General features: G+C 43.7%; 1 protein-coding gene across 1 annotated transcript in view; it reads left to right on the top strand.

Moving 5' to 3' along the window:
* Positions 1-19,021, top strand: part of LOC147668777 (epidermal growth factor receptor kinase substrate 8-like) — a gene marked incomplete at its 3' end in the record, with an annotated part of 62,163 nt that overhangs the window by 21,443 nt on the left and 21,699 nt on the right. The window contains exon 3 of the mRNA XM_086948441.1: positions 17,386-17,462. Within this exon, the coding sequence (XP_086804567.1) occupies positions 17,386-17,462 (77 nt within the window). The remainder of the gene's footprint in view (positions 1-17,385; positions 17,463-19,021) is intronic.

Here is a 19,021-nt window from a genome sequence, read left to right on the forward strand (position 1 = left end):
CCAATTTGGAGTGTACCTAATGTACATGCAATCAGTTTAGAGAGGAAGCAGCTAGGCTGGGGTCCTGGTTAGCAGGGCCCCAGCCAGACTAAAGTCGATAAATCAGTGAAACACAGCAAAAAGTGGGGGTAACCATAGTAAGCAGATCCTACTCTCCTACACATCACAGAAGTTTTTTTGGACACCACATTTCCTTACACAAGGTCAGATTTTTAATAAGAGGGACAGAGAGATTTAATGGCTTGCCCAGAATCAAAGGCTGTTGAATCGATGAGGTGACTCGAACCTGGTTGCCCACATTCAGGTTCAGTAAGCAGCTTTGTCGTTAGGCCACACCTCCTACTTGTGTGATGCTCAGGCTCATTCCTCACTTTGCATGGGGCAGTGGGATGCAGGCTGGTAGCAGCCACGTTCTCTCGCCCTGGCCCAGGTGCCCTGCTCACTTAATGTTAGTACAGATAAATAGAATAATTCATTGTGATATTAATTTTTGGAAACCAATCTCTGAAAACATGCATGAAAGAAATCAAATATTAGTGTAAAAATAATTCACTCAAATATTTTATTTGTATATAAAATATTTGATGTACAAAAAACAGGAGGGGGAGGCAGAGTAAATAGAGAGGGATTCTTACTCCACAGACTTATTTAAATAAACAAAAAGAATCCAACTCAAGGTCAGTGAGAAGTGTTCACCACAGTGGTGTGGGAGCACTTAGTGTCTTTTAAAATACCCCTCACACACCAAAAGGCCCCTTGGTGTCATGCTTCACCATAGGGGTCTGCGCACCCCTCTAACGGAATGCGGCGTGCTACGACCTACGACTACGCGGGAGCACTTTTTTGTTTTTGGACTATATGTGGTGCATGTGTTTGGGGGTATTTATATGTGACTGGTGGGACGTGGTGAAAGGTTAAAAAGTACCTGGCTCGTGAGTATAATCGAAAAAAAAATATTCCTAACCCCAGCTGGTACTATTAAAAAGAAGTGCAGTGCGAGGTGAGATCTGTCGTGTTAATGGACAGTACCTCATGTGCGCGTTGACATGTTTCGGAGACAAAGCTCCTTCTTCAGGACGGTGGCTCAACTTCCCCACCTTACTCACGTTTCATTAATATTACCAAAAGATGTATTAATGTTGATAACAAAATGTGAAAAATAGTTAAAAGTCTATGTATATAGTACTTAAGGCTATGGTGTGCCTACAGCTGATTTTTACAAATTCAATGCGAATTTCATGACCTGTAAGGAAAAAAAGGACAAAAAATAATGGTTACCCATGTACCGGGTAGTTCAAACAGGTGCAATCACCTGGAACCATACCATGTGCTTTAATAAGCCCTGTAAAGAAAAAGACACTGACAGAACATACAACATAGAAACATGTATTACTAGGAATATAAAAACTTAGGTCATACTTGTAAAGTTTGCTTGCTTGCTTCATGAGCATTAGGAACGTCTGGGGGGTGTTTGCTAATATGCAATCTGTAGTGAGAAGTAATGCAGGTATAACTATTCATTCTCACTTACTTAGTTGGTCTTAGAAATGCTTGTTTTTTACTCCATACTCACGAACTCAGGATGAGTTATCCTCCGTCTTACCCCACACGCTGCTCCGCTGAAGTGAGGAGAGCTCAGGGCGATCAGTATTTATACCCTGTGTGTTGTTAATTGTTTGCCTCGTTAGAGAGAAACCGGAAGTGGGAAGATGTCCAAAAAAGGGTATTCCGCCGTTTATTGAGTCCAGCTATTTTTTAATTGAGTAATTATAAGCCCTTATATGGGACATCCGGTAGCGCTCGGTAAGTATCACAGCTCCCTATGGTCAAGGGAGCTGTCCATTGCTTCGCGCATGCTCAAAGTGCGTATTACTGGGTTGCGCATGCGCGAGGGGTTCCGGTTATCACCCGCGCGTGCATAGTAGAGAGAGACTGGTTTTCTCATTAGCCGAAAAAGGTCTGATTCTCACATTATAGGGGTTGAGCAGTTAAAGACCTGCCACAAATTGGGCAGTAATACTTGTTTGTAAAAGGCAGTCGATTGTATACGTTTTTAAACGTTTTTAAACACCATACCATAGTATTGAATATTGTGATACCCCGGATCATGGGGTAAAATTGCAGATCGATATGTAGTCTTTATAAGGGTTTGAGGGCAGTACTTCGTAACACCTATGGGTTGTGTGAACGGGAGATGCAGAAATGTTCAGTGGGACAATTGCCCCCAAGGAACTTCATCGTTCAAACCTGTAATATGGGTACCTAGACGGAACTCCCATCTTTGTTCTTTCTGAAAGAGACCCACATCAGATGGCAATTGTTCAATCACTATCCACCTTAAGTCGTTAACGCAGTGTTGAGCATTGAGATAGTGTGTTGCCATTTTTATTGTGCTCTTTTTGCAACGTGCATTGTTTTTGTGCTCGTTTATGCATGTTTTTATGGCCCTAGTGGTCATGCCCACATATTCTAAGCCACAGGGACATGTGATGAGATATACCACGTTTTTGGTATTGCAGTTTGTCATCTTACGCTGCTCCCAGGTAGTGTCATTCCTGAAAGTTAATGTGGTGCTCTTTTGTGTAAGGTGGCAACTGCTGCAATTACCGCACGGGAAATGACCTTGTGCTCCTATGGTAGGTTGTCTGGTTTCAAGGGCAGGATTTGGTCGTGTGTGCACTAGTATGTCTTTAAGGTTCCGTCCTCTACGATGTGCGAACATTGGTTTTTCCAGATTAAGGTTGCCACATGTTAAAATACCCCAATGTTTATTGATGATCTTGGAGATTTCATTGAACATGGTGTTATAAGTTGTCACGCATATTGGTCGTTTGACTTCTGTGGGTGCCTTCTCTCTATCCTCCAGTAGAGCCTCTCTGTGGTTATTCTTTGCCCGCTTCATAGCTTTGTTGATGATTTTTACGGGATATTGTCGTAATTTTAGTTTCTTTTTCAGATCACAAGCCTGTGTTCTGAATTCCGAAACCTCAGTGCAGTTACGCCGTAGTCGTAAAAATTGGCCATATGGTAAGTTCTCTCTGAGGTGTCTCGGATGGAAGCTGTCAAACCTTAGCAAACAATTCCTTGCTGTCGGCTTGAAGTGGGTTGTTGTTTTAAGCCTACCACCCTCCGCATAGATGTTTAAGTCCAGAAAGACCAGCGTTTGGTTCGAGACTGAACTTGTAAATTTCAGAAAAGCATTCTGATTGTTTAGCCAAATGAGGAAATCGTTCACAGACTGTTGGTGGCCTTTCCAAATGACCAGAATGTCATCTATGTACCTCTTCGAAGACTTAATGTTTTGTCTGTAAGGGTTCTGGGTGTGGAGAATTTTAGTTGTTTCTAAATGATGTACATATAACCCAGTCAGACTAGGAGCAAAAGTACTGCCCATCCTGGTACCATGACTTTGTTGGTAGATTGTAGATTTGTATTGAAAAAAGTTTTTCTGTAGTGCCAACGATATACATTCGAGGACCAGGCCTCTAGGTGTTTGGTATCGCCATGGTGTGTGAAAAGGACCTACTCGATGATCAGGAGCGTCTCCTTATGTGGCAAGCTAGTATAAAGGCTTTCTACGTCCAAACTTATTAGGAGTTGGATAGTAGGGTCAAAAGTTAAGTCTTGTAGGAGTTGCAAGACTGATTTGGTATCTTTCAGGTAGGTGTTAGTGGACTGTACCAGGGGGCGTAGAAATGCGTCTGCAAACTTCGACAGAGGCTCTAGTATTGAGCCAATGCCCGATACTATAGGTCTCCCTGGTGGGTTTGTGATGTTTTTATGGATTTTAGGGATACAGTAGAAGTAGGGAATACGTTATAGTGGAAGGTTTGTCTATAAAAAAGGCCTGTAGTTTCAGTTTCCTGACGAAGTCCTGTATCTCCATGTTTAGTCTGAAAATGTCAGGTTTGTGTGTCGGCACAATACCCAAGCCTTTGTTTAACACCGTCTTTTGTATCTCAGTTAAGGGCCTGGAGGTCAGATTAACTACTAGGTCCCTATGCAACAATTTTGCATGGGAAGATCAGGATCAGGGCAACTCCCGAAAGACCAGGAGCATGACAGGTTCCCTCCCCTCAACCAGCAAGAGAGGGACCTAGTAGTTAATCTGACCCCCAGGCCCTTAACTGAGATACAAAAGACGGTGTTAAACAAAGACTTGGGTTTTGTGCCGACACACAAACCTGACATTTTCAGACTAAACATGGAGATACAGGACTTCGTCAGGAAACTAAAACTACAGGCCTTTTTTATAGACAAACCGTCCACTTTAACACCAACTGATACAGGCCTCCGACCAAAGTCCACTTTTACTCCACCTGATTCAATGCTCCCTATCAAACTATTGACGTTTGAGAAAGCAATCATGACAGAAGTCAACAAATTGAATCCGTCTAATATCAATACCTTTCACAATACCAGTAAACTGGAACAACAAGCCATCAGAGCACTGGCTGATGACAAGGACGTGATAATAAAACCTGCATACAAAGGCGGTGCTATTGTTCTGCAAACTGCAGAGGCATATGACAAAGAGTGCATGAGACTGCTAGCAGACAGACGCAACTACACCATCCTACAGCAAGATCCCACAGAGAACCTCCGTATCCAAATAAGAGGCATGATTTAAGAGGGCTTGGCGCACGACTGGCTGAGTAAAAAGGAAGGCAAATTCCTGGCACAGACAGCACCACGTATTCCCTACTTCTACTGTATCCCTAAAATCCATAAAAACATCACAAACCCACCAGGGAGACCTATAGTATCGGGCATTGGCTCAATACTAGAGCCTCTGTCGAAGTTTGCAGACGCATTTCTACGCCCCCTAGTACAGTCCACTAACACCTACCTGAAAGATACCAAATCAGTCTTGCAACTCCTATAAGACTTAACTTTTGACCATACTACTAAACTCCTAATAAGTTTGGACGTAGAAAGACTTTATACTAGCTTGCCACATGATGAGACGCTCCTGATCATCGAGGAGGTCCTTTTCACAACACCATGGCGATACCAAACACCTAGAGGCCTGGTCCTCGAATGTATATCGTTGGCACTACAAAAAAACTTTTTTCAATACAAATCTACAATCTATCAACAAAGTCATGGTACCAGCATGGGCAGTACTTTTGCTCCTAGTCTGGCTGGGTTATATGCACATCATTTAGAAACAACTAAAATTCTCCACACCCAGAACCCTTACAGACAAAACATTAAGTCTTGGAAGAGGTACATAGATGACATTCTGGTCATTTGGGAAGGCGACCAACAGTCTGTGAACGATTTCCTCATTTGGCTAAACAATCAGAATGCTTTTCTGAAATTTACAAGTTCAGTCTCGAACCAGACTGTGGTCTTTCTGGACTTAAACTTCTATGCGGAGAGTGGTAGGCTTAAAACAACAACCCACTTCAAACCGACAGCAAGGAATTGTTTGCTAAGGTTTGATAGCTTCCATCCGAGACACCTCAGAGAGAACCTACCATATGGCCAATTTTTACGACTACGGCGTAACTGCACGGAGGTTTCGGAATTCAGAACACAGGATTGTGATCTGAAAGAGAAACTAAAATTACAACAATATCACGTAAAAATCATCAACAAAGCTATGAAGCGGGTAAAGAATAACCACAGAGAGGCCTACTGGAGGATAGAGAGAAGGCACCCACAGAAGTCAAACGACCAAAATGCGTGACGACTTATAACACCATGTCTAATGAAATCTCCAAGATCATCAATAAACATTGGGGTATTTTAACATGTGGCAACCTTAATCTGGATAAACCAATGTTCGCACATCGTAGAGGACGGAACCTTAAAGACATACTAGTGCACACACGACCAAAGCCTGCCCTTGAAACCAGACAACCTACCATAGGAGTACAAGGTCATTTCCAGTGCGGTAATTGCAGCAGTTGCCACCTTACACAAAAGAGCACCACATTAACTTTCAGGAATGGCACTACCTGGGAGCAGAGTAAGATGACAAACTGCAATACCAAAAACGTGGTATATCTCATCACATGTCCCTGTGGCTTAGAATATGTGGGCATGACCACTAGGGCCATAAAAACACGCATGAACGAGCACAAAAGCAATGTACGTTGCAAAAAGAGGACAACAAAAATGGCAACACACTATCTCAATGCTCAACACTGCGTGAATGACTTAAGGTGGACAGTGATAGAACGATTGCCATCTGATGTGGGTCTCTTTCAGAAAGAACAAAGGTGGGAGTTCCGTCTAAGTACCTATATTACAGGTTTGAACGATGAAGTTCCTTGGGGCAATTGTCCCACTAAACATTTCTGCATCTCCCGCTCACACAACCCATAGGTGTTACGAAGTACTGCCCTCAAACCCTTATAATGACTACATATCGATCTGCAATTTTACCCCATGATCCGGGGCATCACAATATTCAATACTATGGTATGGTGTTTAAAAACGTTTAAAAACGTATACAATCGACCGCTTTTTACAAAGATGTATTACTGCCCAATTTGTGGCAGGTTTTTAACTGCTCAACCCCTATTTTTCGGCCAATGTAAGAATCAGACCTTTTTCGGCTAATGAGAAAACCAGTCTCTCTCTACTACGCACGCGCAGGTGATAACCGGAACCCCTCGCGCATGCGCAAAACAGTAATACGCATTTTGAGCATGCGCGAAGCAATGGACAGCTCCCTTGACCATACGGAGCTGTGATACTTACCGAGCGCTACCGGACGTCCCATATAAGGGCTTATAATTACTCAATTAAACACTAGCTGGACTCAATAAAGGTGGAATACCCTTTTTTGGACATCTTCCCACTTCCGGTTTCTTGCTAAGGAGGCAAACAATTAATAACACACAGGGTATAAATACCGATCGCCCTGAGCTCTCCTCACTTCAGCGGAGCAGCGTGTGGGGTAAGACGGAGGATAACTCATCCTGAGTTCTTGAGTATGGAGTAAAAAACAAGCATTTCTAAGACCAACTAAGTAAGTGAGAATGAATAGTTATACCTGCATTACTCCTCACTACAGATTGCATATTAGCAAATACCCCCCAGACTTTCCTAATGTTCATGAAGCAAGCAAGCAAACTTTACAAGTATGACCTAAATTTTTATATTCCTAGTAATACATGTTTCTATGTTGTATGTTCTGTCAGTGTCTTTTTCTTTACAGGGCTTACTAAAGCACATGGTATGGTTCCAGGTGATTCCACCTGTTTGAACTACCCGGTACATGGGTAACCATTAATTTTTGTCCTTTTTTTCCTTACAGGTCATGCAATTCGCATTGAATTTGTAAAAATCCGCTGTAGGCACACCATAGCCTTAAGTACTATATACATAGATTTTTAACTATTTTTCACTTTTTGTTATCAACATTAATACATCTTTTGGTAATATTAATGAAACGTGAGTAAGGTGGGGAAGTTGTGCCCCCGTCCTGAAGAAGGAGCTTTGTCTCCGAAACATGTCGACGCACACATGAGGTACTGTCCATTAACACGACAGATCTCACCTCGCACTGCAATTCTTTTTAATAGTACCAGCCGGGGTTAGGAATAACTTTTTTTTCGATTATACTCACGAGCCAGGTACTTTTTAACCTTTCAGCACGTCCCACCACTCACATATAAATACCCCCAAACACATGCACCACATATAGTCAAAAACCAAAAAAGTGCTCCCGCGTAGTCGTAGGTCGTAGCACGCCGCATTCCGCTAAAGGGGTGCGAAGTCCCCGATGATGAAGCATGACACCAAGGGGCCTTTTGGTGTGTGAGGGGTATTTTAAAAGACACTAAGTGCTCCCACACCACTGTGGTGAACACTTCCCACTGACCTTGAGTTGGATTCTTTTTGTTTATAAAATATTTGAACCTCAACCTCCCCCAAATTATCAGAATGTTCAAGTCAAACAACATAGTTCACTCTACAGACAAATCACAGGACATCATTCATACATTCAATCATAGGCTGTCATGAATGCGCTCTCTGAATGTTACAAACGGAAATTAGCAAAATGCACTACTTCAATTACAAAGCGTTGCTATCTCCATGATTCTTAAGTTCTGCAGGATGTAATGATGCTCAGTGATCTACGAGCAGAAAAAAACTGTCATCAACTAATAGTTGTTTCGACTCTCCAAGTGAATTGTCAAGGAGTAACCTTCATCCGGACGTGTTGAATCTGTGTCACTGAACATTTGTAAATTATCCTGTGCTTCAAGTGGTATTTTTCTATGTAGATGTGCTGTCAACAGGCCACCACCTTCATTTTTGGACTTTGAGAAGGCAAATATCTTCAGAAATTGCAACTTAATTAAAAGTCTAACGTAGTATTGTGGGCAGACAGTACCCTAAAAAAGTGCACTAAAATTTAAGAAATGGCTTGCACTTAATGTGCTCTTCAAAATGCGAGAGGTTGGTAGTGTTGGGTGTTGTCTCTTTTGAGGTGAAGTCATTGCAGCATCTTCTTTTCGAGAGGAACGATGGTCATCCATGAGAATACTCACTCTCTGATATCACAACAACCTGCTGAGACTGTACCACGGCATGTAGATAATCCATCTGGACAAAGTGATATTGCAATTATCAGATGTAGCCCAAAAAAGAGTCCATAAGTAGCCACGAGGTGTACGAATGGTATCATCCATACATGCAAAAACAACATTAAAAAAACTGCAGATGGTGCAGGATGCAGCCGCAAGACTTCTCCTAAACCTGCGAAAGTACAAATCAGTTTCGACCGAAATTCAAAGACTCCACTGGCTTCCTGTTGCAAATGCCTAGCATTTAAGTCCTTGAATAATATGGGACCTAGGTTACTAAGAAATATCTTTTCCTGGTATCATCCGGGTAGACAGCTTCGTTCTGCTGGCACCAAACTTATGATGGTTCCCAGGATTTGTACCTCCAGCTGGGGGGGACGAAGAATCGGCTATGGCACGGCAAAGCTATGGAATACGCTTCCTATGCATGTCAGGTCAACAAGTTCCTTAGGACCACATGCATCATTGTATGGTTTTGCGATTCCTTATTTGCGATTTTTAGGGAATCGCAAAATGGGATGCATCAATTTATTCGTATAATTTTCGCGATTCGGTGAAAATCGCAATTTTTACCGAATCGCAAAGATTATGCGAATTCTAAATTGCCATTTCGCAATTCCCATTGGTTTCTATGGGCCAAAAGGCCCATAGGAATCAATGGGAAGGCATTGACATTTTGCGAATTTCTATTAGCGATTCGCAAAATGTTAATGCATTCCATGGGTGCAGGGGGGGTCCAAATGACCCCCCCCCTGCACCCCTGAAATGCATTTTTAAGTGCATGTTACACACACACATGTCCTAAGGACATGTGTGTCTGTAACATTACAGTGTTTAAAATGCAATTTTGAGCATTTTAAAACTTTTTCGCAAATTACCACGAGGTTCACCCTCGTGGTAATTTGCACCCCCTAATTGCGAATTCGCAATTTAAAAAGCAATCATGCATTGCTTTTAAGGAATCGCAAATTTGCGATTCCTTAAAAGCAATCACATTTTTGGAATTCGCTAAAAATAGCGATTTTCCCAAAAATGTTTGATGCATACAAAAAAGATATTTAGGAATCGCAAACGGCCGAATTTACCGATTCGCACCGTTTGCGACTCCTAAATACCTTGATGCATGTAGCCGTTAGTCTCCTTTAGAAAGAGTCTGAAGACATGGCTATTTCTTAATTAATGCAAGAGTTTCTAGGGCTTACTGTAGTTCCTAAGCGCCAAGACACCTCCGGGTATTCGTGCGCTCAATAAGTTATATTAACATAACATAACATAATATAACCCGGATTGTCTGTGCTACTAAGTATATTGTTTTACCTTTATACTCTGATGATACTTGTGATGGAAATTCGGTTTCTTATCATTTATATTTTAATGAAAGATATGGTGTTCTTTAGAAATTAAATATTTGTAGACAAATCTTGAATCAAAATGTATTTTGACTTCTGTTTCGTATGTTTTGTTACACTTGTGCATTAAGGCAAAAAGACTGAAGGTAGTGGACATTTACTGACAGTGGATGCACCGTTACTGGGATCCCAAACAATGTTTGGGCCCCCTTCCCAGTAGAGCTGGGCAAGCAACAGCAACTGAAACAAGTATTTGCAGTGCAATAGGTCACGCTTTCACGCAAGTTTGAGCTATTTGCATTGTAAATAACAATGCCTTTTATTTAGGTTTTAGGTTTTAATAAAAGGTATTGTCATTTACAATACTAATAGCTTAAACTCTCACAAATGCGAGACCTATTGCATTGCAATAAAGTGCCTTCTCGACCCCTTGCTAGATTGTAAATTTCAGAGGAATAGACCGGCCTGCGATGTCTTAAAAAGTAGTGATGAATAGTGCAGTGAAGATGTGTAAGAGTTGTAAATTACACAGACACAAAGTGGGAAGTGAGAGTTACATATGATACAAGCTATAAACACTAACAAAGCACCCCAACACCATTTGCTTTATCATTACACTATTGCGGCTCAGGGGGAAGAGCGGGAGTGGGGGCTATTTCCTGCCCTCTTCATGATTTGAGTGTGCAGTGTGGCATTGCGTAATATTATTGCTATCTTTTGCCTAATGAAAAACACTCCAGCTGTAGTAGGGTCCTGGCTTCACCTCCTGGTGCAGGGCGGGCTATGCTTTATGACAGGTATGGAGGGAGGGAGGGATGGTCTCGGCTGCAGCTCTGGCCTCGTACAGTGCCACTGCCATTACTAGTGAGCAAGAGGCACTAAGGTGGTATTGGAGGTGGTGGTTTTGGTATAGGTGGTGGTGGTATTCGTGGTATTGGTATTGGTGGTAGTGGTTTTGGTATTGGTGGTAATGGTGGTGGTGGTAATGGTGGTGGTGGTGGTGGTGGGGGTATTGGTGGTGGTATTTGTGGTGGTGGTGGTATTGGTGGTAATGGTGGTGGTATTGGTATTGTTTGTGGTGGTGGTGGTGGTGGTGTTGGTGATGGTATCGGTGGTTGTGGTGGTATTGGTGTTGGTGGGGGTATTGGTGATATTGGTGGTGGTGTTATTGGTGGTGGAGGTATTGGTGGTGGTGGAGGTATTGGTGATGGTGGTGGTATTGGTGGTGGTGTTATTGGTATTGATGGTGGTATTGGTGGTGGTTGTATTTGTGGTAGAATTGGTGGTGGTATTGGTGGTGATATTGGTGGTGGTATTGGTGGTGGTGCTAGTGGTATTAGTGGTGGTATTGGTGGTGGTATTGGTGGTAATATTTGTGGTGGTATTGGTGATGCTGGTATTGGTATTGGTGGTGTTATTGTTGTTGGTGGTGGTGGTGATGGTGGTGGTGTTTGTGGTGGTGATGGTATTGGTGGTATTGGTGGTGGTGATGGTCTGTGGTGGTGGTGGTATTGGTGGTGGTGGTATTGGTGGTGGGGGTATTGGTGGTGGTGTTATTGGTATTGGTGTTGGTGGTATTGGTATTGGTATTGGTGGTGGTATTGGTGGTATTGGTGATGGTGGTATTGGTGGTGGTGTTATTGGTGGTGGTGGTGGTATTGGTGGTGGTGGTATTGGTGGTGGCATTGGTGGTGGTATTGGCGGTGGTAGTGGTGGTGGTGGTATTGGTGGTGGCGTTTGTGGTGGTGGTGGAATTGGTGGTAGTGGTATTAGTGGTGGAGGCATTGGTGGTGGTGGTATTGGTCGTGGTGGGGGTATTGGTGGTGGCATTGGTGGTGGTGGTAATGGTGGTGGTATTAGTGGTGGTGGTATTGACGGTGGTGGTGGTATTGGTGGTGGTGGTATTGGTGGTGGTGTTATTGGTGGTGGTGGTGGCATTGGTGGTGGCATTGGTGGTGGCATTGGTGGTGGTATTGGCGGTGGTAGTGGTGGTGGTGGTGGTGGTATTGGTGGTGGCGTTGGTGGTGGAATTGGTGGTAGTGGTATTGGTGGTGGAGGCATTGGTGGTGGTGGTATTGGTCGTGGTGGGGGTATTGGTGTTGGCATTGGTGGTGGTGGTAATGGTGGTGGTATTAGTGGTGGTGGTATTGACGGTGGTGGTGGTATTGGTGGTGGTGGTATTGGTGGTGGTGTTATTGGTGGTGGTGGTGGCATTGGTGGTGGCATTGGTGGTGGCATTGGTGGTGGTATTGGCGGTGGTAGTGGTGGTGGTATTGGTGGTGGCGTTGGTAGTGGAATTAGTGGTAGTGGTATTGGTGTTGAAGGCATTGGTGGTGGTGGTATTGGTCGTGGTGGTATTGGTATTGGTGGTTGTAATGGTATTGGGGGTGCTATTAGTAATGGTGGTGGTGGTATGGGATTGGTGGGGGTGGTATTGGTGGTATTGCTGGTAGTGGTGTCATTGGTGGTGGTGTTGGTGGTGGCGGTATTGGTGGTCATGGTACTGTGGTGGTGGTATTGTTGGAGGTGGTATTGGTGGTGGTGAAAGTATTGGTGGTGTTATTGGTGGTGGGGGTATTGGTATTGGTGGTGTGGTGGTATTGGTGGTGATATTGGTGGTGGTATTGGTGGTGGTGGTATTAGTGGTGGTATTGGTGGTGGTATTGGTGGTAATATTTGTGGTGCTATTGGTGATGGTAGTATTGGTATTGGTGGTGTTATTGTTGTTGTTGGTGGTGGTGGTGGTGATATTGGAGTTGGTATTTGTGGTTGTGATGGTATTGGTGGTATTGGTTGTGGTGATGGTCTTTGGTGGTGGTGGTATTGGTGGTGGTGGTATTGGTGTTGGTGTTGGTGGTATTGGTATTGGTGGTGGTATTGGTGGTATTGGTGATGGTGGTATTGGTGGTGGTGTTATTGGTGGTGGTGGTGGTATTGGTGGTGGCATTGGTGGTGGTATTGGCGGTGGTAGTGGTATTGGTGGTATCGGTGGTGGTGGTATTGGTAGTGGAGGTATTGGTGGTGGAATTGGTGGTGATGGGAGTGGTGGTGGTATTGGTGGTGGTGGTATTGGTAGTGGTGGTGGTATTGGTAGTGGTGGTGATATTGGTTGTGGTGGTGGTTGTTTTGGTGGTGTTGTTGTTGAAAATAAAACAGGCTTTTGAAAACAACCCTGTCAGGTGGCTTTAGTGCAGATGACATGTAACATAGATGTCCTGTTGTCAACTTCAGGCCATTAGCGCACAGTTTTGTGCCACCTGTAATTCACATGACTTAATTCGCGAATCATTTCTAAATCCATTTTACTTGTGGGGTTGAAACAGACACAAGATAATGCTGGGTTAGAGTGATTTAAAGCAGGCTTCCGTGTTAAGGGGGCGGTGGTGGTGGTGGTGGTATTGGTGATGGCGTTGGTGGTGGAATTAGTGGTAGTGGTATTGGTGTTGAAGGCATTGGTGGTGGTGGTATTGGTCGTGGTGGGGGTATTGGTGGTGGCATTGGTGGTGGTGGTAATGGTGGTGTATTAGTGGTGGTGGTATTGACGGTGGTGGTATTGGTGGTGGTGGTATTGGTATTGGCGGTTGTAATGGTATTGGGGGTGCTATTAGTAATGGTGGTGGTGGTACGGGATTGGTGGGGGTGGTATTGGTGGTATTGCTGGTAGTGGTGTCATTGGTGGTGGTGTTGGTGGTGGCGGTATTGGTGGTCATGGTACTGTGGTGGTGGTATTGTTGGAGGTGGTATTGGTGGTGGTGAAAGTATTGGTGGTGTTATTGGTGGTGGGGGTATTGGTATTGGTGGTGGTGGTATTTGTATTGGTGGTGGTGGTGGTTTTGGTGGTGGTGGTGATATTGGTGGTGGTATGGTGGTGGTGGTATTAGTGGTGGTATTGGTGATGGTATTGGTGGTAATATTTGTGGTGCTATTGGTGATGGTAGTATTGATATTGGTGGTGTTATTGTTGTTGTTGGTGGTGGTGGTGGTGATATTGGAGTTGGTATTTGTGGTTGTGATGGTATTGGTGGTATTGGTTGTGGTGATGGTCTTTGGTGGTGGTGGTATTGGTGGTGGTGGTATTGGTGTTGGTGTTGGTGGTATTGGTTTTGGTGGTGGTATTGGTGGTATTGGTGATGGTGGTATTGGTGGTGGTGTTATTGGTGGTGGTGGTGGTATTGGTGGTGGCATTGGCGGTGGTATTGGCGGTGGTAGTGGTATTGGTGGTATCGGTGGTGGTGGTATTGGTAGTGGAGGTATTGGTGGTGGAATTGGTGGTGATGGGAGTGGTGGTGGTATTGGTGGTGGTGGTATTGGTAGTGGTGGTGGTATTGGTAGTGGTGGTGATATTGGTTGTGGTGGTGGTTGCTTTGGTGGTGTTGTTGTTGATAATAAAACAGGCTTTTGAAAACAACCCTGTCAGGTGGCTTTAGTGCAGATGACATGTAACACAGATGTCCTGTTGTCAACTTCAGGCCATTAGCGCACAGTTTTGTGCCACCTGTAATTCACATGACTTAATTCGTGAATCATTTCTAAATCCATTTTACTTGTGGGGTTGAAACAGACACAAGATAATGCTGGGTTAGAGTGATTTAAAGCAGGCTTCTGTGTTAAGGGGGCGGCCATGCTGCTTAAAGAAACACAAGCGATTTCAGCTGAAGCTGAAGCAGCGCATATCCGGCCTGCAGTAAGAGAAACTTTATAAAGTAAATAGTACTTACAGACTAAATAAAAGGTCCTGTGTAACAGCCAAAGTAAAGGGGCCAGGAGCCATGGGAGGTTACAAATGAAGACAAGGCCGTACTAAGGAAGGACTAACAATCCTATTAATGAATCCGAAGGCAGCATTTACGAAAGACAATGGCACAAGCGAATGAAAAATATGATCGGAAAGTGCCCGCTGGCTCCCATACGCTACTACAGCAGTCTTGCAGAGTGAGCATCGCATGCGTGCTGCCGATAGGCTCGACTTAAAAATGTAGGCAATCAAACTCAGATAGTAGTGGTGTGTTTGCAGAAGAAACCTCAACTACTATCAATCCTCCATCCTTTTATAAAATTCTTCAGCGTGGAGTCTCTCCCCACTGGGAAGAGGTCCGCCCCCTCCACCTCCGCAGTGGGCTGGTGGGTGCCCAGAGACAAATGGGGGGGAGGGAGGCCCTCTTGTTGCATATCTTAGACCTTCATAGACATCAACATAGACTGTGGCTGCACTCAGACAAAGCAGCACAGAAGATGTGGAGTAACAGCCAGAGCTGCCGACTTTGGAACTGGGAAACCAGGTTCGAGCCTTTGTGTCGCCTCAACTTCCTGTGATTCTGGGCAAATCACTTAACCTACCATGCCCACCAGAATAAATGTAACTGGTGCTCATTCTCAAATACCTTCGGGTCGAGTTCGAGTTATATAAAACTGAAAGTAAAAAGTCTGCCTTCAGTGAGGACCCATTGCTTTGTGGTAAATGTAGCACTTCCATTTTTATTTTTTTTCAATCTTTGCTTAAGCAGTTAACTACTGATCGACCTTTCATTTAAGCAGTTAGTACACTCCCTTTTCACTGAGAACGTTTCCTTAACATCCTTACATTTCACTTTCGTTAAATGTGTCCAGAGGTGCTGTGGTATCTGGACTTCTATGCTATGCCTTCCCTCTCTGTGGAATACTCATATGATGCAATCCTCATGTGATGTCACTTCATGGAATGTTGGGAGTCGGATAGCCACAGTTGGCTGGGCTGAGCAGCATGCTGGCTGCTCCTGGTGGGGTCTCTCTGTGGCCTTGTTCCTATCTAATTATCATCTTGTAACCATCCTGAAATAAACCATCTTTAAACTACATGATCATTTGTGGACTTGATCATTACAGGTGCTCTACCCTGTAAGGCTGTGTTGACATTGAACACTGCAGAGCATTTCAAATGGTAAACTACCCGTCACCTGTTCCTAGCCAATGCAGCAGCACCCACAGTTGCTGATCCCTAACCCCAGAATATTCGAGTCTCAAAATGCCTCATCTTTGGTTGTGTTGAAGATGAGAATATGCAAGAAAAGAGAGGGCGGAGCCTGAGAAGTACCGAGGGAACGGGAGAGAGCCAATGAGGAGAGTGGAGAGTGTAGAGTCTGGATTAAGTGTGCCCTAGAAACTTTGATGCTCTTTATTGCACCCTGTGAAGTCCAGCACCTTAGGGTTTGGAATTCACCAGGTGTCATTAATAGAGCTAATCACAGGTGGAACCCTAAAATGGGGCATAACATGCAGATTCTGCGCCAACGTCCGCATGTCCAGTATTTCCTTGGAATTTTTCTCCTGATAGATTTCGTCAGGTTTGTTAGGTCAATTTAAAGAGGGGGACATCTGAAGAGTTCCACATTTTTCGTTACTACTTATAATTGTGACCACTGCGCAAAATGGGGTTTATGTCAGAGCCACAACTTAAGGGGTGCAACTAAGGAAGGCCTAAGTGGAAGAATATAGAAGGGGGTGAAATCAGGATCAGCTAAAAGAAGGGGGCATATAATGGGAGGAGGGAAAGAGGGTGGAATAAAAGATAAAATAATATGCTGTCTTGTTGGTTATTTTTGAGTCACTTGTGTTGCCCTAGGGTTGTTCTGAAGCGCTGAAGGTAGCACACAATGAGAAAGGACGGATCTGGAAAAGGGAGTAGCGAGGGAACTGGCCTGATGAAAGGATGGAATATGAGTGAGAGAAGTGAAAGACCTGAGTGGCAACAGAATAACAAGAGAGGGTGGAGTGGAAATAAAGGCGAAAAGACAGGTGAGAACAGGAGTAACGGAAGTAACATGCAAGGGAGTAAAAGGACAGGTGAAGTAAGGAGAGTCCAAGGGAAACAACAAGAGAACATTGTTGAAGGGATGTGAGTATTTTTAATTTTAGGATTGAGCATCACCCTGAAAGGAGTGAAGAATGACTCTGTGCCTGGGGTTCTAAGAGTGGTCTGATGTAAATATTGAAGATGATATGGCCAAATTAAAGATATCATAGTTGAGTTTTACTCTTTGTCTGTTGTTTTCCAAAAATAATGTACATCACAGTCTGGTGGGATTAAAAACTATGTTAACTCCATCTGTTGATTATGACTGAATGGTCACCATTATTGAAAACCTCTAGAGGACTATCATAAATCACAAAGTGAAAGTGTCTTCTTCAACATTTTCAACTGTGTGCCCCCGTATACTTCAGAGGGCATGGGCACAATCCCAAGTGAATCAAGTCAATTAGATTAATACTTCCGTTGTGGTGGTGAAATCAAGTGACTACTGCTTTGCTAAGGACTTTGGCCAATATTTAGTTGATTGGCAATGTTTTGAAATTTTGCTGGATGGCATTTAAATAATAGATGTAGGTTGCAGATGTGTGGCTTCCCATATGTATGACTGTTATTGCATGGCTAGGAAAGTGGCGGCACATTGGTGGATCCTATTTCTTAATGGTTGATCTCTGACACAATGTGGTCTTTATCCTCTGTGTAGTAGTGGTCTTTCATCTGGAGAAGCTGACTTGAAGACATCACCCGGCATGTCCAGGCCCAGTGGCAAAAGCATCTACCGTAAGATTCAAGCTCCACTTTTCTTATGTTCACATTCCTCAACACCTCTCACTAAGTTCAGACTATTTACTTTTGCTGTCCATGGTACTTTTGGTTAGACGTTATCTTCTACTATCAACTCATGGGGATCATGCACGAGCTTGTGGCGGCACTGGAAAAATTGCCATCTGCTTCCTTGCATGTACCCAACCTTCACTGTGCATACTCCCACCCAACATTATTTTGTTACCTGTGCACCCAACCTTAAGTTCTGAAATTGAAAGCTGCCTCACATGGACTTTAATGTCTACTAAACTTGATCTTAAACGTTTAACACAGAAATCTGCTCAGTAGCACAACAAAGGAATAAATATGATCAAAGATTGGGAGTGAAAATGGGAAAAATGAAAAGAGTACATTTTCCCCAGTAAACACTGTCTCCGTACATGCCCATCTATTCAGCACAGCTCGCAAAGCAAAACATACTGCAAGGAAGAGACGCTGTGAGCAACACTGGCCTTCGAGGGTCACAAGTACGCAAGGTTTTCTAGATAAACGCTAACTGTCTAAGCAATTCCTATATACCTTATGTGAAATTATCTCCTACGGCTATCGTATCTTGAGAATCGCTATGAAGAAAAAATCATGTCTGCCTCCTTGTGGCGATTGTCAATGACATACCTCTAAGTGCTGGATCCGACAAATAAAAATAGAGCTGCAGGTAGCCCTCCCCTCTTTTCAGTCATTATTCTACATTAAGTGTGTCAGGAAATAATTTTCAACAATGTCAATGTAGAGATGGTAGTTTATGGTACACCAGACCACTATTTGAGGAGACCCTCTTTTGGGAAGGACCAAACATATTGCATATTTCACCTTGTCTAGATGTAAAGTGGAATACAAATGGAGATTCCCTTTTCACTCCAACGCATCGTGTATCACTGTCCGCCATGCAAGATCGGTTGAATTGGAACACAGACCTGTTTCCCCCCTTCTCGACTTCATGTTAATTTTCTGGAGATTATTCCAGAACAGTCCTGGAGAACGTTATGGGGTATACCTTGTGGCTGATAGAAGAAGAAAGATTGTTGGTAAGATCTCAGATTACTAGATGCAAGGATCCTCACCAATTGATAAACGGCGAGATACAAGAGCTTAGTAAGGAGTAGACCATCTTTTCTGATGGGCCAGACTTATCAGTCTCCAGGTACAGAACTTTCAGCCTCGATTAATTTCAAATATCAAAACTTCATGCTTTTTTTGATGTTAGATTGCAATGTCTATTTACATATTTCTGATTCCCAGGGAGAGTTGACTTCTGTCAGAACCCCTTTCACAGGGCCCCATAGCCGTTTCAGAGGGCTACAGGGCAAGCACCTTGAAAACCGTGGGGTTTGAGGCATTTTAATCCTGATGTCGGACATCAGGATTAAAATGCCGGGCTGGAGCGATTGGGCCAAGTACCCTTTCGGCATTTGACTCTTAGTGATAGTCCGGGTCGAGCACTCCAAGACTTCTCACCAGTCGGTAGATACAGGGGGGATGAACACAGGCTCACAACTTAAAGTACTTTCAATAGC

This window comes from Lissotriton vulgaris, unplaced genomic scaffold, assembly GCF_964263255.1.
Source record: "Lissotriton vulgaris unplaced genomic scaffold, aLisVul1.2 SCAFFOLD_3919, whole genome shotgun sequence".
Classification (NCBI taxonomy): Eukaryota; Metazoa; Chordata; class Amphibia; order Caudata; family Salamandridae; genus Lissotriton; species Lissotriton vulgaris.